The sequence below is a fragment of the Choloepus didactylus genome, chromosome 21 (genome assembly GCF_015220235.1).
Source record: "Choloepus didactylus isolate mChoDid1 chromosome 21, mChoDid1.pri, whole genome shotgun sequence".
Taxonomy (NCBI): domain Eukaryota; kingdom Metazoa; phylum Chordata; class Mammalia; order Pilosa; family Megalonychidae; genus Choloepus; species Choloepus didactylus.
In genome coordinates this window covers 17,531,383-17,556,486 of record NC_051327.1, presented here as the reverse complement: position 1 = coordinate 17,556,486, position 25,104 = coordinate 17,531,383, and the positions used below count along the sequence as shown (strand labels likewise).

Below are 25,104 nucleotides of genomic sequence, written 5' to 3'. Positions count from 1 at the left end.
AGGCAGGAGGAGAGAGAGAATGTAGACCCAGACAGAAAGAAGAGAGAAAAGCTGTTTAAACGAGGCCAGAGTGGACGGATGGGGTGAAAGGGGAACTGTGTATTTAAAAGGGAAGGCAACCACAGGTTCAGTTTGGAGGACTAACCCCGTCTCAACTCAACCCCGGTTCCCATTCCCACTCCCCTGGAGTCAACATCATTCTCAGCAAAATTCATCCTTCTTGTCTCCTGGCTTTGCCCTGGGAAACAAGGAAGGCATCCAGAAAGAAATGTCAAGGTGTCCCCTCTTGTTCTGACTCCCCCGCTCCTTCCCTGGGGGTGGGCAGGGGGGCAGGCCTGGGATGAGGCAGGCCAGGGGGTGCCGTGGGCATCTCTCCTGGGGCTTGCCCTGCGCTGCTTATTATGGGATAAAATTTGAGCCCAAGGCCGAGACCCGAGAAAGCCCTGGGAGCCTGGCTCTGGCACGGGCCTTTTCTGCCATTCTCACAAAATAGTGTCACCTCCGAGGGACAGTTCTGATCCTAGGGACAGCTGGGGCCAGGACAGGTGGCCTCGTGCCTCAGACTGTGACCTCTGCACATCCTTTCTGGCCAGTGTGCTGGGCCTTGGGGTGGGGGCAAGGCTAGCACCAGTCTGTGCTGCTGGGGCCTGGAGGGAGGCCAGAGGAGGCACAGAGGAGATTGGAGAGGACTGGTCACCTGACACTTCCTGTTCAGCATCCCGTTTTTCCACCCCAAACTGACCTTGATCAACTCTCCTCCCTCTCCGTGCCGCATTATTTCCCCCATAGGTTTATGATCTGTGCAGGCTGAGGTTTCTCTGAATTGCTGAATCAGCCATCGTACAGAGTGGGCTTGACAACACGGGGCCCACCCATGCCCCAGCCTTTCCGTGTGGACAGGCCCCGGCGCCACGGAGTTGTGAGAGCTGGGAGCATGCCAGAGACCTCTGGAGGGGTGCATCAGCATCCACCTCCCAAATCCTCCTGCCCCTGCTCAGGGCTCCTGGGGGATGCCTGCTGTTCACCACCCTCTCCATCTTGGGTGTGGCTGGGGGTCTTGAGGTCAGAGGGTCAGGGCCTGCTTTTGGATCTACCTCTAAATAGCTGTGTGACCTTGAGCCCTTCACTTGACCTCTCTGTGCTGCAGACCTCTCTGAGCGGCAGGACCCAGAAAGTCCTCTGGGGTTCAGTCTGGCCTGGGATGGGACAATAAAGAGATGTGTTGAAGACCATCACTCCGCTGACCTCAGTCTCAACACCAGGATGGCACCCTTCTTTTGTCTGGAGAGTCTGGCTTTGAGGCCCTCCCCTAGCTGAACCCAATCTGCTGCCTTCAACCCTCTCCACCTGGTGAGCTGGGGCTGACCTGCTGGGCAGCCTACCCCCATCCCACCCAGATGCCTGGGTCCTTCTCATCCATGTCATAGTAGGCTCCCAAGAAGTGCCCTGGGTGACGTGGGACAAGTCTCCTCCCCTCCTGGGTCTCAGCTTCTCTCCAAGGTTCATTTCAGAGGGGACTGGAAGCCCAGGTGGGCACCACTTTAGTTCATTTGAGGGCCGAGGCAGTCCCAGCATGCCCTGGGGTTGAGGAGCAGGCTGGTTGCTGCAGCTGATTTGGTGGGGGAGTCATTTCTTTTTAGAGTTACCTTCCCTTTTAAATTCTGATTATAATGGGGGGAAAAATGTATATAGAGATATGTATGTGATTAATGTTCACTTGAAATTCAAAAACCATCTCTGAATTTAGGAGGAAAGGTTCACTCCCACAGTAACACGCACAAAAGCAAAATTCTAGAACAACACAGAAGATAGAAAAAAAAAAACAAGATAGTTTGCATTTCTGTACATTACAAAAGGAAGAAAAAAATAAGAAACAGAAATACAAATAAAAACAAAATACCAGGAAAAGTTGTGTAAATTTCCCCACCCTCTTCCCTTGCTGGCTAAACAAGAAATGGAATCACAATATTACCACGTTTCAAATGGGAGGCTAAAAAACAAACAAAAACATAGACGGGGTTAAAAATTGTTGAGCTTTTCTTTTTGCGTTTGTTTCTCTCTCTTTTTTTTTTTTTTTAAAGATAGCGTCCAAGTATACCACCCCCAGGATTTTTTCCCAAAGACATTTATTGTTACTTAGACAAAGTCTTTGACACCCCCCCACCGCCCCTCTCACCTCCCTGGAGCTGAGCCAGAACTAGCCTCATTTGACAACTCAGAACGTCTTTGCAGGGGCTGGGGGGAGGCAGGGAGGCTGAAAGACTGAATGCTCTCGGGTCCCAGCTCTTCCAGGGCCCAAAGCTTGGGGTCAGGATGTGGGACCGATGCTTTGTGAAAGGAGTGACAAAGTACAGTCCCCTAGACAACTCCCCAGGGAAGTGCCGAAACGGAGTCCCACTCTGGGAGGGAGACAAGATTTGGGTGCTGCCGAGGCTTCCTTCCCAAGGCCGGAGGCTAAGGTCCCCATCCTTGCCTGCTTTCTCCTGGGGGTGTTGCCATCTGGTCTGCGCATGCCCGGGGTGCTGGGGAGGGGGTGTGGGGCTCAGCCTTCCAGGGGTGGGGGTGGGTGGAGAGCAGAAGTGGGAAGGGCCCTCCTTTGAGCCCTGGCTGGTGCTCTGTGCCTCTCAGGAGACCCCAAGAGGACAACGAAGCAGGAAGATGTGAGGGGGTGTTTGGGGTGTTGTGTTCCAAGTCTCTGGGCTCATGGGGGGGTGGAGGGGTGGGTGGGTGCTCCCTTTTGGGTTTGCCTTAGTCGGGCCATCATCTCTGGGGACAGAAGCCCGGCCCAACACCAGTCCCTGCAACTTCTGAGTGCCAGCTCCCACCCCCAAGACAGATCTGGGGCACTGGTGTGTGATCCACTCTGGGGAGCCCAGGAGCCTGGCACCCTGTCCATGTGGGGCAGCCTAGACACAAGTGATGTCCTTAAATAGAAATTAACCTTAGGACCGAGAGCCTTTTGCCAGCTGCCCTTGGCTTTCCCCTCTGGGGCCGTGAGGAAAGGTGTTTGAGAAAAGAAAGGGAGTGAAAGGAAACAGCCAAAAATCAAAATGAAACTGACCAACACGTACATGTTTGCTGCTGAGACCTCCCTGCTGAGGCTTCTGGGACAGTGTGCGGGTCTTGGGGGGAACCCACAAGCCTCCGCACCCCATGTCCCTGTGCCCCCCAAGAGTCCCCGCCAGCACTGCAGACCCCTCCCCCAACACACACACACCTAGGGCCTCATCCCTGTACTCTACCATCACAAGGAGATGTGGGCCCCCCTCGAGGCCTGGGGTGCCCCCCACCCTGGGCCGGCCCATCCAGCTGGGGAAAGGCCCAGAAGCTGTCTCCTCTGCCAGAGTCTACCATTCCCCAGGGTTGCGGGTATCCTGGAGGGATGGGTGGGGAGGGCTTTAGGGGCAGTTTGGGGGTGAAGTTTATGAAGGAGCAATGAGCTCAGGTGGGAGCAGGACCCCAAGGGGGTGCCTTAGGAGGGGTGAGCCGTGGGAAGTGGACCAAGCAGGTTTGAGATGTCTGTCCCAGTGCAAGCAGAGTCAGAGATGTCAGAGTCGGGGAAGGGCAGATTCTCCTTGGAGCCTGGGTTTAGAAATGCAGCTCTGTGGCAGCAAGGAGACTGGGACCGGGAGGAGGCAAAAAGAGGGGGAGGAGGCTCGTAAGGGGGTTGAGGCAGGGAGGAAGCTCAGAGAGGGGAGGGGTCTCAGAAGGGGGAAAGGGCTTGGTGAGGGGAGGGAGGCTCAGGGCCCAAGGGTCTCTTAAATCCTGTTCCTGACTGCACCCCTGCCAATGCCCTAGAAGCCCGCTCCCACCCAATACGCCTGGAGCGGGGGAAGGAGATCTTTGCTCCCCCCACACCCAGATCTGCTCCCAAATGGCTGAGGGCCCCGGTAGTCAACCCCTCTCCAGCCTTCAGTTTGCCAAGTTCAAGGGTGGCCCAAGCCTGCAGGCCCCCGTAGCCCTGACCCCTGTGGCACCGCGGGGCGGAGCACTCGCCGCCCCCTGCCCCTTCGGCGTCCCGACCCCTGACCCAGCACGGCGCAGCCGCCCGCGCAGCCCGGAACCCCTCCGCGACGCGAAGCGTACGTACATCGGGCGGGCTGTGCGCCGAGCCCGGGCGGCCCCCGTGCGCTCCGCTCCGCTGCCGGCTGCCGCCGTTCTGTTGGGGCGACCCCCATGCGCTGCCGCCGGACGGGGAAGGCGACCGGCTCCCGCTGGACCGCTGGCTGCCCGTCTTCCGCCCATCGTCTCGGTGCTTGGGGCTCAGCCTGGGGAGGGCAGGTACCGGGGACATAGGAGGGCCGCTTCTTCCGCAAGCGATTGCTCCCTGGCACGAGGGGACGGTACCCCCCCCCTCCGCCTTCCGCCGCACCGGGAAGCCCTTCCTTTTAGACAGAGCCAGGCCCAGAGCACCCAGGAAACAGGTGCCCAGAGGGAGCCAGCCCTCACACTACCTTGCTTGCCAGGTCAGGGCATCTGAGGCAAGTGAGGGCCCCTCCCCATTTCCTGGCCCCTTGCCCAGTTCCACGTGGGCACCAGCGCCCCCAGCCCTCGCAGGTGTTCAGTCTGCAAGCTTGCACCTGCCCGGCTCAGACTTGCCAAGCCCCCCCCCCAGTGGCCCCGGGCCTACCTGCTGGGTGATCTGGAATCACTGCAGTGGGAACAGAGCGAGGGGCTATGGGAGCTGCCACTGCTGTGGCGATGGGACCTCCGGCTGGGGGACTCAGCGTGCGGCCTGGCGCAGGGGGAGAGAAATCAGCCTGTCCCCATGTTCTGCCCACCGTGGGCCCCACTGTTGCCTGACCTCCCACGGACGTGGGGCCCAGCTGGGCCATAGGGGTCATTGGGACGCTTGGAAAAGCTGCCCTTTCCTCTACGCAGCCCCAGCCCCACGCAGGAGCTCACAGACCCCACTTGCCCTCCAGCTGGTGCTCTTGTGAAGCCACCCAAGGTGGCTCTATTTGCAGGGAGTCACATTTGTTATACAAAGGACTAAGCTGGGCTTTTCAGCCAAATGACCTTGAAAGAACCCAGGACCAGGAAGCAAGCCCTGGGTGCCACTTCTAGTTCTGCCACTGATGCACTGGGGGCTCCTGGCTTCCCCGCTGGGTCTCAACTTTTCCATCTGGGCAAGGCAGACACAATGAGCTATCTCTAAGTGTCCAGTTCTATGATCTAAAAGATCAGGTTTTTGCTGAGTGTGTTTGGGGGAAGGAAGGTGGATGGAGAGCTGGAGGTTGGGGAAGATGCTCACCTCTTCCTCTCTTTGTTCTTCTCTTTTCTTTTGCTCTTGGGGCTTCGAGATCTGCGGATAGCAGAGACCACACAGTGACCCCACGGCCCCAGCAGGGCAGAGGGGAGACGCGCGGCCCTTAGATCCTGGAGCCAGGCTGTGCCCAGGCTACAGAGCTGAGAGTTGTCCTTCTGTGGCTCCCAGCTGGCTCATTCCCATCCCAGCGCTCTGGTCCCTTTCACTCTGGCAAGCCTCATCCCTTCCTTCTCCTCTATGTCCTGACCCCTGGTCACCTCCTGCCCAGGCCCCAGCTACTGTCCTCTCTGGACACTAAGCCTTCCTAGCTCACAGAAGCCTTTCTGTCTGGCAGAAGCATCTGGGGTCTTGATGTTTCTGGCTTCCCAACCGGCACTTCCCTAGACACACCCCTTGCACACTGGACCTGCCATGTTGTCTGGAAAGTCTTGGGGTCCCCCATGTCAAGGCTGATTCGTGGGACAGGAAGGGTTTGCAAAGGATTGGTCTTCCCCTCCCCACTCCCAGTCTCCTCTGGGGAGGAGTCCTCATCTGGAGTGGGAGGATGGGGCAGGGCCCGGTCCCCCGAGCCTCTCATAGCCCCTCTCCCCCAGCACTGCTTCCTTCCAGCTTTGGTCCCCAAAGGGCAGCACTAGCCTCTGTCCACATCCTCCTTTGCCACCCCTCCGCGGGGCACTGCTCACCTGTGCCGTCTCTTCCTCCGGGACCCAGAATCCGACCTGTTGGACAATAAAGGGGTTCTCCTGAGCTCATCTGGGGTGGCCCACTCTTGCGCAGCCCTGGTCCAGGGCCCCACCGGAGTCAGAGGAAGCTCCCGGGGAAGGAGTGGAGGCGTGAGGCTACCTGTCTCGGCGGTGCTTCTTCACACTCTTCTTCTTCTTGCGCTGGGGTGAGGAGCTCCCGCAGCTGGGGACACAGAGGGGGTGGGCCCTGGTGAGGTGGGGGTGCAGGAGGGGAGGGCAGCTGGGAATGGTTCGGGAAGCCTGGGGGCCAGGGCCACTGGAGCTAGAAAGGGGATTCCAGGCCTTTCCTTCCATTGTGCGGAAGGGAAGGGAGGCCCCCCAGGGTAGGGAGGGTCCCCGAGGGGGGTGGTTGATGGAGCTGGCCAGGGTTGCCCCCCTAGTCACCCTTCCAGCCCCCTTGGCATTGGACCTGAGGACTGTTTCAAACCCCAAGGCTAGAGGCTCCAGTGGTGGGATTTCTGGCATCTGGGGGATGGACTAGGAGCCCCTCCAGTCCCCCAACAGCGCCGCCCTGGGCTGCCTTCACTACTGACCTGCACTCGGAGTCCAGTCTCCTCTTTTTGCTGAGGGTGGACATCAGGGGAGAGAGGACAGACAGACAGATGGAGGAGGTTAGTTGGGGTCCCAGAGCCTTGCCAGGTTCTCCTCTCAGGACTGGGGAGAAGGGGCTTATAGAGATGGCTGAATCACAGCCAAACCCCAGGTAACGCACAGTTGTGGGTTCAAGATTAGGTGGTGGGGTGGGGGACGAGGACACTCAGAGCAGGTGGGTGATACCACAGGGTGGGGTCAGTGTGTCCAGTCCTGGGGGCAGATAAATGCAAATAAGGGCATTCCAGGAGGGGAGTGAGCTTGGTAGCAGGAGGAGGGGCTCAGTCAAGGGGGGAGGTGCAGGGGAGGGGAGTAGTGGGGGCCTCCGAGAGGAGGGGGAGGGCCTCAAGAAGAGGAGAGGGGTTCAGGGAGGGGCGGGGCTCGCAAATGTTGCCTTGCTGTCCCCCCCCCAAGGCAGAGGATGGACAGTAGGGGTGCAGGGAGGCCCAGCGCGCCCCTCCCGCGCCCCTCGGGCCCGCGGCGCCCCTCACCGGCTCCTGCGGTGGCCGCCTTTCTTTTTCTTTTTCTTCTTGGGAGGGGGCGACGCCGAGCTGCTGGACCAGTGCTTGGTCCTGGGGCGAGAAAGGGCCAGGGCGGGGGTGAGGGGCGCCCCGACAGCGCCGCGCCCACACCCCGCACCCCGTCCGCGGCGGGCGCTGACCTGTACCCCCGGTGCCCGCGGTAGCAGGCGGCCGGGCAGTCGCAGTCCACCGGGCCGTCGTCGTCGTCGAAGGGCGCGTACTCGAGGCCCGGCTCGGCGCCCTCGGTCAGCCGCGGGGTCTCCGCCACGCTGCCGGCGACAGGGACGCTCACCACCCGCTTTCCGCGCAGCGCCCTGGGGTGCCGGGGCCTGGCCAGGCTGCAGGACGCCCGGCATCCGGGGGGAGTGGGGGGTGGGGTGGGGTTCGTCGGGGTGGGGGGAGATGGCCGCGGAGATTTGGGTAACCCAACTGGGACCCCCAGCCCCAACCGTGCAAGATTTTGCAAAAGAGAAGAGCTCCACCCCTTCTAAGTTCTCACCGTCTTACGGAAGCACCTCCTTAATGAGGCCCTCCCTCTCTGAGCCCCCCCCACTCCCTCGCAGAGCCCCTTACCCCTCTCTTAGCCCCCCCCCTTCCTGAGCCACCTTCACAGATGTCCCTCCTTCCTCGACGGCCCTGGCTGAGCCTCCCTTCCTCCAGCCCCGCTGCCATCTCTGAAATATTCCCAGCTCCTCCTCGCCCTCCCCGCGCAGCCCCCGGAGGCCCGGCTGCTCTCCTCGCGGCCGCCTGGATGTCCTCATCAATCACTGCCTGTGGCGGCGCGGGCCGCGGGGCTCTGCCCGCCTCTCCCTGCTCCCCATCCGACTCGCCGCACTCTCCCCTCCACCCAGCGGGGACCGCCGGCGGCCTGCTCCTGGCTCAGGAGCCCTAGCCATCCTCCACCACAGATGTTTGCTTCCTACCTGTGCTTCCCACAGTGAATCTTTCTTCCTAAAGGCAGCTGGGCTGGAGACAGGAGCGTGAGCCCTGAAGCCAGGCAGACACACCCTCCTCATGCCCTGTCCCCAGAGGCTCTGTGACCTGGGGCTGTCTTGCCCCCTCTCTGAGCCTCTTCTTGGAGCTGCTGGGAGAATTTGCTGGGGGAATGGGTGCTGGGCAGCTCCTTCTGACCCACCTCCCTCCCTTCCTCCCCTTCCTTTTATCTCTTTTAAATTCTTTACCTTGAAATACTTTCAAGTACAAAATAATACAAACCCATATGGAGAACTCCAACACACCTCCAGCCCTCCAGACACCAGATCCACCAACCTCAACATCTTGGCACATCCACTCATCACTCCATGCATCTATCCATCCATCCACCAATTCATTTTCCAAACACTGACGTGTAAGCTTGTATACATCCTACTCCTCGAACACCTAATAATTCCATATACATTTCCTAAGAACAAGGATATTCACTTACATAACCACCTTAAGTGCAGTTTCAAGTTCAAGAAATTTAACATTAATATAAAGCACACAGTCTATATTTCAAAGTTTTCATATGTCCCAATAATGTCCCTTTGAGTCTTTTTTCTTTCCTTGCTAGATCCTGTCCAGGATCAAATATTGCATTTAATTGCCATTGTCTCTTTAGTAGCTTTTTTTTTTTTTTAATTATGGGAACATATATATAACATAAACTTTCCCATCCCAACCATTCCCAAGCTGTCCCCATCACCACTTTCCATTACTAAAACTTTCCCATCTCCCCAAACAGAAAACCTATACCCCTTATGCAATAACTCCCTAATTCCCCTGACCCCAGGCCCCTGGCAATCTGTACCAGAATTTCTGTCTCTATGAGCTTGCATATTCTCCTATATTTTCTTTGTAGTTACCACAGGGCTTAAATTAACATCCTAATTCTGTAACAATCTCATTCGTTTTGATACCAACTTAAGCTTCTTTCTTTTTTATTGAAGAGGCCGAGAAGTGACCCTCCCAACGCCAGTTCACCAGTTCCGGGGTCATGGTTTCTGGGGGGGGGGTAGTGGGGGCTTCCCCTCCCATTTGTCATTCCCTGCTGGCTCCCGCTGTGGGCGTCCCAGATGAAGGCTCAGCCTGGCTTCAGGAGAACCACCCTTGCTCCTGTTTGCTGATCACCTGGCCCGTCCCTTCCCTGCCCAGAGCAGGGAGGCCGGGGCTCGGACGGTGCAGCATGAAGGACACGAGCTTTTGATTCACACAGACAGGTCTGAATCCAGGCATGACCCTGCTCACCGCTCCTGGAGGTCCTTATCTAGGCAGCGAGGACAAGGAGAGGATTAAGATCTCGTTTATGAAGCCCTGGACACTTGGCCTGGCCCGGGACTTCTTTCCCACAAGTGGGAGCCGTGACAGATCCCTGCTCTTCTGGGGAGAAGAGGGGCTGCAATGCAGGGAGAGACACAGGAGGGGAGGCTGACCACTGCTACAGGGGAAAGGATTTTCAGGGACAAATTTCCATCAGGGAACCTACGAATTGGATTTTTGAAGGCTGATTTTGTAAAAAAAGAGAAGAGAAGAGAAGAAAAGCTCACATATGATAAGGTTAGCTTGCCTTGAGGCCATTCAAAAAACTGTCATTTAATTCACAAACACCAACCTGGCCCTGACAGCCTTGAAATCTGAGGTGATGGAGGAGAGAGCCAAAAAACCCTACTTCCCTTCATGGAACTCCTATACTCTTCCCCCACGCTCCTCTTCTTGAAGCTGTTGGCCTCCTACCTCTTGTCCCTGTCCCAGAAATCTCCAACTCCCTCAGCCTGCCCAGCCCTCCACCCTCCCGGGGCCCATCACCCCCTACGCAGCCCTCCAGCCACCCAAAGTCCTGACGCACCAAACACAGCCTTCAACATAATGTACGGACACCTCAAATAATGTGTGGGGGAGCCAGTGGGAGAAGGAGGGAGCCGTAGTTTATCCTGACACGGGATTGATGACAATTGTTTACCAAATAAAATATCTCAGTTTGGGCATTGCCTTCTGCAGGAATCCTTTTTTAAAAGAAAAAAAAAAAAAATACTGTATTAACATAACATTTTCCATTTTAGCCACTTTCAAATATACAATTCAATGGTGTTAATCCCATGCACAAGGCTGTGCTCCCGTCACCAACACCAACGTGCAGGAACCCTTTCTTGCCTTCTAAGGTCCCAGGTGGGTGAGCCACAGAGCGCAGGCGCTGGCCGAGGCTCCTCCCCTCACTGGATTCCCCCTCACTGCTCCTCCTCCCCATACTACCTCTTCCTTATCCCGCTGACTGTCCCTCTTGTGATCTCTTTCCTTACCCCGGGGAACAGGACCCCTTACCCCACTCCTTTCTTCCTAGGGCCTCACTCCCTTTCCTATCCCTGCCTGGGATCTTATCTGCTGGGAGCACTGAAAGACGGGACAGGAGCAGCAGGCTCTGGGAGAGGTACAAGGTCTCCGAACCTTCTGGTAAAACTTGTCCTGGATGTTCCAGGGAAATAAACAGGCCCAGACTGGGGCCTCCTTTGCTAGTTTTGTGCTCCTGCTACCACTTTATCTGCCTTGTGGGCTCTGCCAGGGCCAGACCCTGCGTTCTCTGTCTCCCTTCCTGGAAGGTAATATCATGAACAATAATGTTCTCGAATGTTCAAATAGCTCTCCACAGTTTACAAAGCCCATTCATAGCCATTTCCTGGTTTGCAGAAATTGCCAACCCCCACCCCCTCCATTTTATAGACAAGAAAATCCAAACCCAGAGACTGGGACTTTTCAGCAAAGCATGTTAAAGAATTCGAGTGTCACCAGGACAGCCCTCGAATGTGCTGGCCTTCCCTGCTGTAGATGTGTGTAAAGGTAGGTCTTTGAGCTCAGCCATCCCCTCCCTACTTTAGAGGTTCAGTTTTGGGGGAGAGGGGACCGTGTGGAGTTCTAGATTTGTCTAACGTTCTATGCTCTAAGTTCACGCTTGTTATCTGGTTGACTGCTCACCGCCTGCCTGGGCAGTGGGCAGGCAGGTGGTCTTCCCCTCTGACAGACGGCCAACTGGGCCCCTCGGAGCTGAGCACGGTCTGCCCCAGAGGGTCCAACAGTGCTCCAAGGTTGAAGGCCAAGTGCCACCGGGGACAGGAGGGCTGGATGGGCAGCCATGGGCAGTGCTCTGACCTGGGTGAAGCCGTCCATCACGCACGCGTCCTCATGCCAGCAGTTTTGGCTAATTAACTGCTTCTGTTTTCCATTAGCCAAGCATAATGGCCAACTGACAGATGAATGAGCCCAGAGAGAAGAGGGAGAGGATTCCAGGCAAGAGGCTGCCCTCTTTGCTCACCCAGGCAGGCAGCCTGCGGTACCTGCTGGGGCGGGGAGCACTCGGAATGGGGGTGAATCTGGCCTGAAGCCCCTCCTCTAGCTCCTCACGATGCAGGACAAAAACGTGACACAGGTGCATGTTATACCCGCCACTAACCTGGAGCCAGGTACTGTTCTATGCACTTTACCTGTATTTATCCCAGTGAATGCTCCAGCAAGCCTCTGACCATCATGCATATTCCATTTGTATAGCTGATGTAACAAGGCATAGAGAGGTCAAGCGATTGGCCTGGGGTCATACTAGGGATAAAATTAGATGTGGAGAAAACCAAAAGACCACAAGGAGATGCACCAAATGGTTCACTGTGTTTGTGACAGGAAGTAGTTTATGAATGCCATTTTCTATAAACCCTTTCTGCCAGACGTTTTATTTTACTGCATATAAAAACAATTTTTCTTAAAGGTTGTGTATTGGACCAAAAAAAAAAAAAAAAGAACTGAGAGCAGCCATGAGAAGAAAAGAGAAAACATTGTACATGTTCCAAAGAGGAGAGCGGTTTATCCCAGGGAGCTCAGCGGCATGTTTTAGAGGCAGCCTCAAATGACGAGGCAAAGGGCTAGAGAGTTTCAGGCTGAGGACCCAGCCCGAGCAAAGGTGTGGAGGTCGGAATGTTCTGGATATAACTGGGAACAGCAAGCAGGGCAGGCTGGATGCTGTGCGTGCAGAGAGTGGGAAGACAGGCCGAATCCGGGATGTGGAGAGCCTTGACCGCCAGGCAAAGGCGTCTGGGATTTATCTCATGGGCGGTGGGGAGCCACAGAAGGTTTCTCTCCACAGCCGACCCAGTTCCAAAGACACATCCTGTCCTTCCTCAATGTCTCTGAAACCTCAGTCCTCCTCCTCCTCACTTCTCTCTCCCAGATTAGAGCAGCAGCCACCCCCACTGTGCTCCCTGCAGTTTGGCCCCTTTGAGCCACCTTCCAAAGGGAATGTCCCCAACGCCTGCTGTTCACCTTATACCTCCTTCCAGGAAACTTCACTGGATGTGGGAACTCTGCATTTGAGGAAGGTTTTATTTTGTAAACCTACAGCTTCTCTAATAAAAAATTAAAAAAACAACTTCACTGGCTCCCAGCATCTGTGGGATCAAGTCCAAACACTGCAGCAGTGGGACACTCTGTGGGGTCTACTCACCAAGCGACTATCACTCAAACCAGGTCGTTAAGGCACAAGGATGGTCCCTGGGGTACAAAAAGTTCTGGAAGTGACCCTGCCCCTTCCTGGGTGGGAGGCCGCATGGACTTTTACAGTCCATAGGGTCAGGGGGCAGGGGTTTAAAATTAATAGAACCCTCAGTCTGGGTCTGGCTTTGTCGTATCATCCTAGGAAGAGACTGAATTTCTCCTTGTCTCGAACTCCCAGTCTGTGAGTGGAAGATCCGATCAGGGTCAGGAACTGAGGCTTTGTGGGGAGAACTGGGCAAGCTGCACTGTTCTGTTCTAGGCACCAGGGGTACAGCAATAAACAAAAGCAGTCAAGATCCCTTTCCTCACACAGCCGGCAGCCTAGTGGGATTCCAGGAGCCCGCTAGGTCTTCTCTCCTATACCTGCTTCCAGAATGTCTATCAAGTTGCCAGGTCAGTTCTCCCTGTCCTGACTTCCAAAGAACCCTTCCCAACTGACAGCCCTGGTCTGTCCCAATCTCTTCCTCCAGGGAACATCCACGGGGCCTGAAGATTTAACAGTTGAGGTGGACACATTGCATCTTCTTGTCAGGAGTTGCCAGTAATTACTGGTTTCAGGTTGGAGGTCTGTCCGTCCACCTGGAGAGGAGGAATCACATCTTCCTCTCCCTACTTCCACCTCATGACACCAGCTTGGGACTGAGCACAGGCAATTTTGTTCTTCTGATGGAGATACTGCAATTTCTCCATGGCATATTTTCTAATGTGTTCTGGTTCTCAAATTCATAATTCATTCATTCAATTTCATTCATTCATTCATTCATTCATTTGAGGAAAGAGAGGATCAGGCCTAATGGAAAATATTTGGGAGTCATCCACTAGGAGGAAAGAGCCCGAGTTGGGGAATGGATGAAAGCTCCCAGGGAGAAGGGGGGCAGCAGATGTGGGGAGGAGACCTGGGGACAAGATAGAACCTTGGGGGGGGGGGAACCAATGTCTGGGAAATGGGCAGGAGAAGAGGAAACCACAGAAGCCACTAGAAGGGCAGGACACTCACAGAGAGCTGCCTCTTGGAAGTCAGGGGTAAGCAGTTTTCCAGAAGGGAGAGCACAATGGTGGCAAATGCCAGAGAGAGGCCAAGGCCCAAAGAAAACCCACGGGCTGGAGCCAGGAGGCCTCTGGTGGCCGAGTGTGACAGCCCGTGGGAGTCACGGGGGCAGAAGCCAGGCTGCGTGTGGGCTCAGGGAAGCAGAGACTGTGGATACGGCTCACGTTGTACAGAAACGCTGTTGTGAAAGGAAGGGAAAATGTGGGATGGTAGCTGGAGAGGAAAGCGGAATGGAGGGAGGGATCTTCTTTTTTAGGTCAGGAATTAGGTTAAGAGGAAGGAGCCAGGAAGAAGGAAGAAGCGAGGGCTTCAGGTGGAGGGGGGCAGCTATCACTGCAAAGGCCCAAGGAGACGGCGAGATAGGATGCAGAGAAGGCCCCGGGGCCCTCACGCTGGGGGAAAGAGGAGAGGGTGGGTAGTTTTCCAGAGGAGCTCAGAGGCTATTTGAGGGGACATGGGTAAGCAAAAGACCTCCTCGGTTTGGTAGATGGTGCAGCAGCAGCCGAGAGAACCACGTTGTCAGGAGGTTGCGGACAGAGCGTTAGGGCCAGCTCTGCTCCTGTGGGAACTGGCAGGGGCCTCAACGAGGGGACACGGTGCAGCAGGTGCCGAGGTGCTGTGAGCTCCGGGAGGCTCGAGAGGAATTGGTGGTGGGGTCACCTCACCTCGGGTCCAGAGGGGAGGAGAGCGCAGGCCCACTGACCACCCACGAGCCTCCCCCACAAGCCTGAGGCTGCCCCTGACCCTGCTTTGGCTCCTGCTCCAGGGGGTTAAGTGGGGAACGGTGGGGAGTCCTCGGTACCCCCCAACATCACAGAAGATCTGCAGAGAGGGGTCAGCTATTCCCACCTTGCTGCTTGCCCTTAAGATGACAGCAACAGGAAATCACTCAGAAGGCACGGCCATCGGTTTATTTTTGGGTAAGGAGAGGTGGACAGGAATTTAGGGCCCCAGCAAGATAATCCCCCCTAACTCCCACCCCAGCACCAAAATCCTGCCCTCAAACGCACAGGAAGTCAGCGCCCGGTGGAGAAATTTAGGTTTTGGAAGGGGATGGCCCATCAGAGTGGACTCCATGTGGCTTCCCAAGTGTACCCTCTGCCCTGAAACAATTGCAGCGTGCTCCTTTTATTGCTTGGTTGGGAGAGGTTCATAGTTCTCCTCTAACCTGAGACAAAATCTACTTCCCTATAACTTCCCCTTTGGCCCAAAGTCCACCGTAGGTCCACTGCCCACCAGTGCTCCCCATGTCCTGCTAAAGGCTGTAGGGAAGTGACCCCAGCAGAGCTCAGGCTCTCTTTACCTGCCAAGCCTTTGGCCAAGGAGTGATGGCATTTGGTGTGGTGGCTCCTACTTTGCAGAGCATGTGCCAACTCTGGAGCCCATTTCCCAGGTGCTAATAACTGGGGCACCAAGGGCTTGTCTGGGGTCACAGCCAGCCGGTGACAATGTGGGGGTCTGACATTCCCGAAGTCTCCTGATTTGCAGCCCAGCGTTTCCTGAGCTGAGCTCTGCTCTGCCTCCCCTGTGCCTCCCGCTCTGAGCCACAGATAGGACCAGGGGAAGGCAGGGGAGACCCTCGGTGATGCTCAGGTGCTCAGCTGCCCCTGCCCCGTGGGCCAGGCCAGGCCAGAGCTTCCAGTGGGCAGGGTCCATGCCCTGTCCTCCTCCTCTCCCTCACCACCCCAAGCACCCAAGCGAGGGCTGGGAAAGGCCCCTCTGGCACCCAGCTGCTGCCTGAGCCTGCACACTCCCTTCCCCCCACCCTCAGAAAGGGGAGCACTCACATGTGGCCTCCAGGTCGATCCTCCCTGGTGATGACTCCCTCCTTCTCCATCAGCATCTGCCGGAAAGTCCCAACCTTCTGCCGAATGTCCTCCTCCGAGTACCTGCCGTGGCACACAGAGGGTGAGGCCTTCTGTCCTGACTCTGATTCCCTCCCTGCCTTCCCCCATTCAATCCATCCCCAGCCCTCAGTCACAGTGGATATTCCAGCTCGCAATAACTCGGTCAAAGTCACAGAACCAAGCAAAGCTCTTGGCACTGAGGAAGCCAAGACTTAACCCATTTTGCACCAAATCAGCCAAGCAACCAACTTTTCAACCAACTGAACAACCGACCAACCGACCGACCAACCCATCAACCAACCAACCAACCAAACATACAAACAAGTAAAAGGAAGAGTTGTTCCCAGAGGAGGGGCGTCTACCCAAGGTGAAGCTGTGACCTCCCTCCTGGCCATCTCCCGTCCCCAGGAAAGGCCTCCCTCCCACATCCATTTTAGGGGAAACATGAGAATCCTGGCCTGGTCTTGACATGTGCATAGCTTTTTTTGCCTTCCTGGTCATTGACATCTGACCTTCAGCCTTGGAGGTATATAAAGCATCCCCACCTCCGCAAGATCAAGGCTTGCCCAGGGTCTCAGTGGCAGATCCATCACTTCTTTCTGTCGTTGACTTGGCTTGGTGTGGGGGTTGGATGATATCTGTGCCGGTTTGAATGTATTATGGCCCCCAAATGCCATTATCTTTGATGTAATCTTGTGTGGGCAGACCTACCAGTGTTAAATAGATTGTAATTCTTTGAGTGTTTCCATGGAATGTGCCCCACCCAGCTGTGGGTGATGGCTCTGATGAGATAATTTCCATGGAGGTGTGGCCCCACCCATTCAGGGTGGGCCTTGATCAGTGGAGCCATATAAATGGGCTGACAAACAGAAGGAACTCCAGTGCAGCTGAGAGTGACATTTTGAAGAGGAGCTACAGCCAAGAGAGACACTTTGAAGAGTACCCAGGAGCTGAGAAAGGAGCTGCAGATGAGAGACAGTTTGAAGATGGCTATTGAAAGCAGACTCTTGCTCCGGAGAAGCTAAGAGAAGACAAACACCCCAAGAGCAACTGAGAGACATTTTTGAGGAACTGCAGCCTAGAGAGGAATGTCCTGGGAGAAAGCCACTTTGAAACCAGAACTTTGGAGCAGACACCAGCCATGTGCCTTCCCACCTAACAGGGGTTTTCCAGACACCATTGACCATCCTCAAGTGATGGTACCCAATTGCTAATGTGTTACCTTGGACACTTTATGGCCTTAAGACTGTAACTGTGTAACCAAATAAACCCCCTTTATAAAAGCCAATCCATCTCTGGTGTTTTGCATCCTGGCAGCATTAGCAAACTAGAACAACATCCCAGGCTTGTTCCTGACCTCCCGACTCCCCTCTTCCTCCCTGAGCCCAGTCTCAGGCTAGGGAGCAAAGTCCTGAATTGTCACCCCTATTCCCACACCATGGGGTCTGTCCCCTCCCACTGCACCCCTGTGACAGCTGCTGCCTGGCTCTCCCAGCCCATCCCACATCTCCCCTTCCGTCCCGCCTCCCTCCTGCCCCTCCAGGGTCTGTGCTCAACCAGCCCCTTGTCCCAGCTCAGTGAAGATACCCAGGGGCCATAACTGAACGAATCTTGGGGTCTCAGACCTCCCTACTCCACTTCCTGGGCTTCAGGCCATTGTCTTTGTCAGAGACATGGTGGCATAACAGGGAAGGGAGCCCTGACTCGTCTGTGTCATCTGCTCACCATCCACGATCTGTCCCCAGAGCAGGCCCAGCCCTCCCCACCCGGCCTGTCCCTGGAAATGGTACCTTGCTTCCTCCCAGGGATCCATCACTTTCCTCCCCCTCTCCCCCCTCTCATCCTCCCTTCTTTTCAACAAGCATTCACAGATTGACCCAGCCTTTCCGGAAGGCAGTTGGCAATTCTTTTGAAAAGCCCTAGGAAAGGAACACATCCTTCATCTCGTAAATTAACTTCAAGGTTGACTCTATGGAAATAATTATGGTTAAGCACAAAGATTTGACTCACTGGATGTTTACAGCAGACTGAGTACCCCCGACCAAGTTAGGTGCCAGTGTTTGTGTTTCCATAGCAACTGGTGCCTCCTGGATCCTGACGGGGAGCTCATGCTCTAGTGATTCTGTGTTGACTCGTCTGTACCCTGCACTGGCCCGGGAGTGACCTAGGAGCAGAGGCTTTGTCTTCCTGGTTCACTGTGGCATCCCCAGCGCCGGCACAAGGCCTGCCTCACAAATTTTTGATAAATGAGTGAGTGGTGATGAGCGGCACTGAGGAATTTGAAGGTTGCACTTTCATTTTGGAACGATGGCCCTGGTGACTATGTGGCTGGAGGAGGGGGCCCTGCATTAGGCCACTTCAAAGGCTCAGGCAGGAGATGGTGGCATCAAAACCAGACAGTGGCCCTGAGGATGGAGGGGAGAAATCGACTTAAGAACAAGTCCCATCTGGGACTGGGGACCGACTGAGTATGTGTGTGGGAGATTGGATGGGGAGTGCCACCCACTCTTAAACTAGGTGTCTCCATGGCTACCTCTGACCCCAGCTAAGGTTCTGACCCACTGTGGATACCGGTTCCTGTGTAGCCCACTATGGGGAGAACTGGGTCCTGGCCCAGCAGGGAGGAGGAACCCATCTCCTCCAACCCTCCATCTCCACCACAGTGGGTGCACAGAGGAGTGACGCCCCAACTCATCTTCTCAGGAGATGGGCTTGCCATTGTCACCAGCACAGCGGGTGGGGGATGAGAGGCATTACTATTCCCATTTTGCAGATGAGAAACAGAACAGAGAGAGGAGAGCTCAAAGCCACCAGCCCAGCCAGGACCAGAGCCATGTCCTGGACACCTCGACATGTCCTCACAGAAAGGTGTGTGACAAGATGGGCAGGATGGGGGGGATGCTTAGGGCTGGAGTGGAAGCACCCCATCACACAGCTTGGGGGACCCTTCCCCTGCCCTCTGCTGTGATTACAGGGTGCCTGCAGTAGCTCCCCGGAAAGTGACTCCAAATGCGGCCTCAATCACCGTGAATTGGCTGGCCATCCATCGACATTAAGGAGAGGGATTGCTTTTTAATAGGGCCAAAAGAATGTGTGTTCCTGTGACTGGCGCGAATATCTGCCAAATGCCTAAGAACCTGGTAAAAAAACGCAAATGAACCAGTGTTCCTAGAAATGGATATTAATGACTCAATGTTGCAAGACAGCAAGGGTCCCTGGTGTTTATGGAGCACATCCTGGGGCCCGGCAGGGGGCTGGGCAGCCCTCTTCTTGTCTTAATTCTTGGAAACCGGACCCTCAGAACAACTTTTAGGCAGGGATCGCTGTGCCTGTCTTGCAGGTGAGTAAACCACAGCTTGCCCAAGGTCATGGGCTGGATTGATAGGCTTTGAAGGGGCTGTGAAGGAGACGGGGAGATGACTTTAGGGGAGGCTCAAGTCTAAGGACCACCCCAAGGGCTTGGCTGGGGGCAGGGGTCCTGGCTGATCTCCTGGTGCTTCCCAGAGTGGCAGCGGTCCTCATTGCCCAGGGTCTGACACCGAACGCCATCACTCTCAACCCGTCTGCCTTCACCGCTAATGATCCCCACTTGAGCAGTGAGGGGCTGGGGGCTCAAGGAGGGGGCTTAGTGAGAGGAGGGGCTCAGTGAAGGAGGGGTCATGGGGGTTCAGTGGAAGGATGGGGAAGTTCAGTGAAGAGGAGGGGGCTTGGTGAGGGAGAGGGGCTCAGGAAGGGGAGGACTTCAATGAGGGGGTGGGGCTCTGGGAGGGGGAGGGGCAGTCTCCAAGATTAAAGTGCAGAAGGCTGGTCCTTATCTGTCCCTGTCATCTCTCCTTCCCTAACCCCGCCCACCTGCCCCCAGGCCCCACCCTCCGGGAGTCTGCCAGCTCAGCAGGATTTGCAGGTCTAATTAAGGCCCACACTCCACGCCCCGCCTCCCACTCAACCCCGCCCCTTGGGATCTCATTTCCGCTTCCCACATCCTCGGCTCATCAAACAGGATTTCGTCGCCAGCTGGAGGCCTCCTTTCTGTCTGCAGCATCCTCCCATCTATGAACCCCTATCCTCAGGAAGCCTTCCCACTGCCACCTGGTCCTCGCTGGGAGGTGACACCAAGTATCTGTTCTCCCTTCTTCTCCCCTGTCTGAGGCCCTGGCTTCCTGCCGGCCCTCAGCAAGTGGCTGGTGGTCTCTGTCTGGGCCTCAGTGTCCTTCTGGATGGCACAGGGAGGTGGCCCATTTCTTGGCTGCCTCCTGGGTATCCCAGGAGGCCTGGATGGACAAACAAGGGTCTGGTTTCGGGGGACTGCTTTGCAGAGGAGGGGACCTGCAGGTCTGGCCGTATCTGGCCCAGATGTAGCTCCAGGCCTCAATCCCCCCACTTTGACTCCCTTGGCAGCCAGCCCCCTAATTTCATAGCACTCAGGGCAGATACCAAAGGGAGCTCCTGGGACCACCAGCTTTCCTTGGAGCTGCACAAACAGGGAACCATTTATTCTCTGTTTCTTTGCCTCCAGCTTCAGGTGTGGGGGCTGTCCTGTCTCCACTAGACTGGGTGGGGGGGACTCCCTAAACCCTCACTGACGGATGGATGAACTGATTGTTGGTGTCCTCCCACACCCTGTCCTTCCCAGCCTGACAAACTCCTACTTATCCTTCAAGGCCCATCCTAATATCTTCTCTGGGAGCCCTTCCCTGGCCCCTCTCAGAACCTCTCCTCCGAGCTCCTGAAGCACTTGGCCCTCTCCTGTCCTATGACTGGTTTTAAATCTGCCTCCTGGTGGAGTTGGTCAAGAACATGCCTGTTTCCCTTCTTAGACTGGGGAGTGTGTGTGTGTGTGTGTGTGTGTGTGTGTGTGTGTGTGTGTGGTGGCGGGGGGAGGTCTTTGAGGACAGGGAATGACAGGCACTTGCCCAGCACAGTGCCTGGCACACTTGTGTGCCCCTGAGTCGGGTTCCTAGCTAACAGGGTAAAAGCTGAGCCGGCTTCTGCGTGGCAGCCCGGATCCCTGTGCTGAAACTGCAGACAGTCTTTGCTTTACAGTCAGAGCCCACTGGCAGTTCCGGGCAGCTCCATCCACCCATTTTATAGAAAGCCAAACCGAGGCCTCGAGTTCTCACTGATCTTCACATTCCTCTCTCTCCCGCTAGACTAGGCGCTTCTGGAGGGCAGGGACAGCGTTCCTTTGGACTCTGTAAATCCGAGACCCAGATCAGAGCTTGACATAGAGCAGGCGTTCAAAGACGGCTTATTGAGTGAGTACACTAATAAATGAAAGGGGAGCTGGGCTTGCACTGGCTCCACCCCGACTGGCGCACACCCAGGCCACCTGCCCGGGACGCTGCTCCGGGCCCGAACCAGGGCCGCCACCCAGCCCTCGGCTCCGGCTCCGCCCACCCCGCCCAACGCCCGTTGGCTCCGCCCTCGCCCCGCTAGCCCCGCCCTCCGGGTACGCCCCCCCGACCCCTACCCTCCGCTCCGCCCTCGACCCGAGCCCCACCCCTCGACCCCCGCCCTGGGCCCCGGCTCGGGCCTGAGCCCCGCCTGGCCTGGGCCTGTAGCCCGTTCCCCGCCGCCGCCAGCGCCCCGCGGCCGGCTCACCCCTGCTCCTCCATCATCTCCTGCAGCTCCATGCACTTGAGCTCCACGCGCCGCTTGCGCTCGTGGTCCAGGATCTCGCGGTGCGCGCGCTTCGCCAGCGCCGGCTCCGCGGCGCGCATCTCCTCGTCCGTCCGCGGCCAGGTCCCCGAGGAGGCGCCCGGCTGCGGGAAGCCGTTGGCGGCGTCGGGCGGGGACGGCATGCCGGCCGCCCCGTTGTTCACCGTGGAGGACATGGCGGCTGGCTCCGGAGCCGCTGCCTCGGCCGCCGGCCCTGCGGGACAGAGGGGAGGCGGGATGGTCACTTCTCGGCCACCTGCTAAGCTCCTTTCTGCGCCCGGTTAATCCTGGAGATTTAAGGGTCCACTCAGAGTGCTAATCCGCTTCGCCTCATGCTGGAGAGGGGTGCAGGCGGCGGGTTTGCACGTTTGGGTCACACCTCAGGGCATGAGAAGGGATTGGACGCTGGGCTTTCTCACCTGTAAGGTGGGCGGATGCAGGCCTGGCTAGATGGCGTCTAAGGGCCCTTGGCTTGGAATCGTGGTGTCTCAAGGGACCGTAGCATCTACCTGGGGCAACCTTCTCTGCATTGCACCAGCACCCGATGTACCCCCACCCAGCCCCTGCCTGCACACCTCACCAACTCCCTGCTCAACCCAGTTGGCCTTGGGGACTCTGTTTTATCCTTGTTTTTCTTCGGGATCACCTTAAACCTCGCTCCCCTTGCCGTCCCACCCATTGTCCTGGCTCTGGCCTGTGGGATCACAGACCACCTGTGCACCCTCCTCGACCATCTGGTGCCCGGGCAGCCCTGCAGAGCTGGGAAAATGGCCCTTCTCCAGGAGCAACTCCATTCCCACCCCAGATGTCGTTTTCAGTTCCTACTTTGATCTGGCCAGCTCCTCCAGAGCCAACATTCCAGGAGGGGTCTGCCCCGGTGGAAGCCCACTGGACTGTCCCCTCCTTTGTCTTTTCCTTTGTTCTCGAAACACTGCTTCAGATGATGTGGCACTGGCTTTAGCTTCACAGGCAGCAGCTCCCCGCTGCGGGCTCTTGGTGGGGTGGGGGTCAGCATGGCTTGGGAGGTAAGACACCCCAGCTATGTGCATGCTAGGCCCCAAGCAGAGGAGCAGACAGGCACAGGCACCCCCCCCCCCAACCCGGCCAAGGATCTCCATCTTATCAGTGGGGAGGCACCTCTTGAGCTATTTCTATTTCCTTTCTCCCAGGCTCTGCTGGTTGCTAAGCAACAGGGAGGCCTCATTCCCAGGGAGTGGGACGGGAAGGAGGGAAGGGGTGGAGGGAGGCAGGGAGAGAAGAAGGAATAGGGCATATCTGGGCCTGTATGGGCCATCCCTGTAACTACCCCCCCCCCATACACATCCCCTACTGGCCTCAGAGATAGGGGTGGGGTGGGTATTCAGAGCCACAGAGATTGAAAGGCAAAGAAGGGCTATGAGAGGCACAAGAGGCTCTGAAGGGGACAGAGTGGTGGGGGTGAGAGTGGTGATAGAACATAAACTCCTTCCACATGTCCATCCCCCAGAGTCCCAAGTCCCTAGGTTGTAGGCTGGGCTCCTCCACCCCTTGCTGTGTGACCCTGAGGAAGTCAGTGGCCTTCTCTGAACCTCTGATCCCCACCTCTGACTGAGAGCATCATTTAGACTCTTCAGGAGAGGGGGTGGCAGCTCCTGGAGGTTTCCAGACAAAAGCTGCCCTTCTCACCCACCTCTCTCAGAATTTCCTTCACCCCCAAACCCTGCTGGCCCATCACCTAGTCCAGACTTGCCCCCCAGCTCCACTGGAGCTTTTCCTGGGAGGCTCCATAGCATCATTCACTCACCTTGCCCCAAACAAGCCCTTCTCCCCACCCACCTCAGCCACTGTGCCTGGCTCCTGGGTGACCCCCTCCATCTGTTGGTTACCTCAGCCAGAGGCTCATATGGAGTTTGGAGACCCCTCTTGACCCAGCCACTTACATCTCACTTGTCAAGTTTGACCCTTTGTCCCCTTCTTCTCATCTTTGCTCACCTGTCCACTTCCTCCACTCCCCTGCTATTACCTTAACCCAAGTTCCGTCCCCTCCGTTTCCCCTGCTGCAGCATCCTGCCTGGCCTCCCTGCCTTCAGAACTCTTTCCGTCCATCCTCCATCAGCAACTTTGGAGATAAGTCCAGGAGCAAATCAGGCCATGCCAGGCCCTGACTGACAGCCTCTAGTGGCTTTCCATCACCTTGCCTTAAAATGGTGACAGGGCCCTGCCTCCCAGGCTGTCCTCACCCCCCCACCACATCCCGCCTCACATGCTTTCTCCATCTCTCCTGCCTCCAGGCCTTTGCACTTGCTTCTTCCTTTCTCTGGGATCCTCTCTACCTGACTCGTGCTTGTCTTCCAAGTCTCTGTGCTTAGGCATCACTGTCTTCTGGAAGACTCGCCTCACCCCTCTGGCTGGTGCTACCCTCCCAGAGCTCTTCCTACTTATACTGTCACTGCAGGTTTGCAGATCTGGCTCCCCAGGACTGAAAGCAGTTTAGATTTCAATTCCTGGTACTGGCCACGTGCCTACCACACGCGGAGCCCAATGCATGCTGATTGAACAAATGAAGGAAGGGGGATGGAGGTCCTTAATACAGCCATTCACACTCTGCCTTATGCAATCTAACCAACTGCATCCCTTGCTACACCCCATCCTGCAATCAACGTCCAGACCCTCAGCCTTGGTCAGCATTCTCTAGACATGCCTTCCCACTCTCCTGTGCCTTTGCCCCTGCGGTTCCCCTTTGCTGGGATTGTTCCCCCTCTTCTCCACTATCCTCAGGGCCCAGCCCAAATGTCACCTTCTCTGGGAAGCCTTCCCCTCTTCAGGGGGAAGGATGAGTCATTCTCTCCTCCTGTTCCCACAGCTTTTGCCCAGTCTCTTTGCTATGCCATTCACGTGCTGGGGTTCAGTCTGTTTGCATATTTGTCTCCCCCTCTAGACTGTGAGTGCTTTGAGGGGAGGGGACCATTCCTTCATCTCTGGCTCCCCAGAGCATCTAGCAATTTGGGTAGAAAATGCCAAGGCCCCAGCAGGGGTCCCTGGAGGCACATCCTTCGAGAAGCTGCTTTGGATGTCTTCTCTCTGACCTGGGCAAGACTCTCCATCCTAGAACTCGGCTGAGCTCCTTGAGGGCAGGGGAGGGGGAGCTGGCAGGAGCAGCTCTGAATGCACTCAGATCTCCAGACCCTGAGAAACTCTCTCTAGCACTGGAAGAAAGCCTGGGAGGACTGCTAGGCTGCTGAAAGTTCTCCCTTAGAAACAACTGAGGAGGAAAGGAGAAGGGTGTGAAGATAGGAGGGGGCAGCTGCAGCCTGGATTTTCGCTAGAACAGATGGTGGATCTGAGCAACTTCACCTGGTGAGCTGGAGGGGAGCCAGGCAGGACTCTGAGTCAGGTTATTAAAAGGATGACGTCTGAGTTCCTAATAAGGAGTCATTGCACACTAACTTAACCCCCTTCCTTCCAAGTCAGGGTTGCTGGGCCAGCAGACCAGGGGGCTGCCATAGTCACGAGGTCTCTCAGTGAGGCATCTGACATTATCTTTTATGAAATCCTTATGAGATTTCATAAGAAGGAGATATTGTGCTGGTAGGTACTAATATTCTATATAGTTGCAATCGCTTGATTGACCTATGTTCAAAGGGAGCTGATTAATGAATGGGTCAATGTCATATTAGATGGAGGTATTTAGTGGAGGCTCATGATGCTCTGTCCTCAGCCATGTCCAGTCCAATATGTTTGCCATCGACTGGATGGGAACATTGACAGCCTGATGATCGGATTCACCTAGGACATGACCTGGGAGGGCTCATAAATGTAGTCAGGATCCAAATGGACTCAAAAGACTGGAAAAATGGAAGGAATTTAAGAAGGCAAAACAGGATAGAGAGTAATGCGGTATGCTGATGCTGGGTCCTAAACTAACTTTCTAAAGTTGGAA

General features: G+C 56.2%; 1 protein-coding gene across 2 annotated transcripts in view; it reads right to left on the bottom strand.

The window, feature by feature from the left end:
* Window positions 1-25,104, bottom strand: part of SRRM3 (serine/arginine repetitive matrix 3) — a 53,032-nt gene that overhangs the window by 11,027 nt on the left and 16,901 nt on the right. For both annotated transcript variants that reach the window (XM_037815316.1, XM_037815317.1), the window contains exons 2-11: window positions 21,129-21,399; window positions 15,468-15,569; window positions 7,265-7,393; window positions 7,095-7,175; window positions 6,546-6,575; window positions 6,113-6,175; window positions 5,953-5,988; window positions 5,255-5,305; window positions 4,631-4,735; window positions 4,091-4,268 (exon numbers count right to left, since the gene is read on the bottom strand). In XM_037815316.1, the coding sequence (XP_037671244.1) occupies window positions 4,091-4,268; window positions 4,631-4,735; window positions 5,255-5,305; window positions 5,953-5,988; window positions 6,113-6,175; window positions 6,546-6,575; window positions 7,095-7,175; window positions 7,265-7,393; window positions 15,468-15,569; window positions 21,129-21,361 (1,008 nt within the window). In that variant the 5' untranslated portion in view covers window positions 21,362-21,399. The remainder of the gene's footprint in view (window positions 1-4,090; window positions 4,269-4,630; window positions 4,736-5,254; window positions 5,306-5,952; window positions 5,989-6,112; window positions 6,176-6,545; window positions 6,576-7,094; window positions 7,176-7,264; window positions 7,394-15,467; window positions 15,570-21,128; window positions 21,400-25,104) is intronic.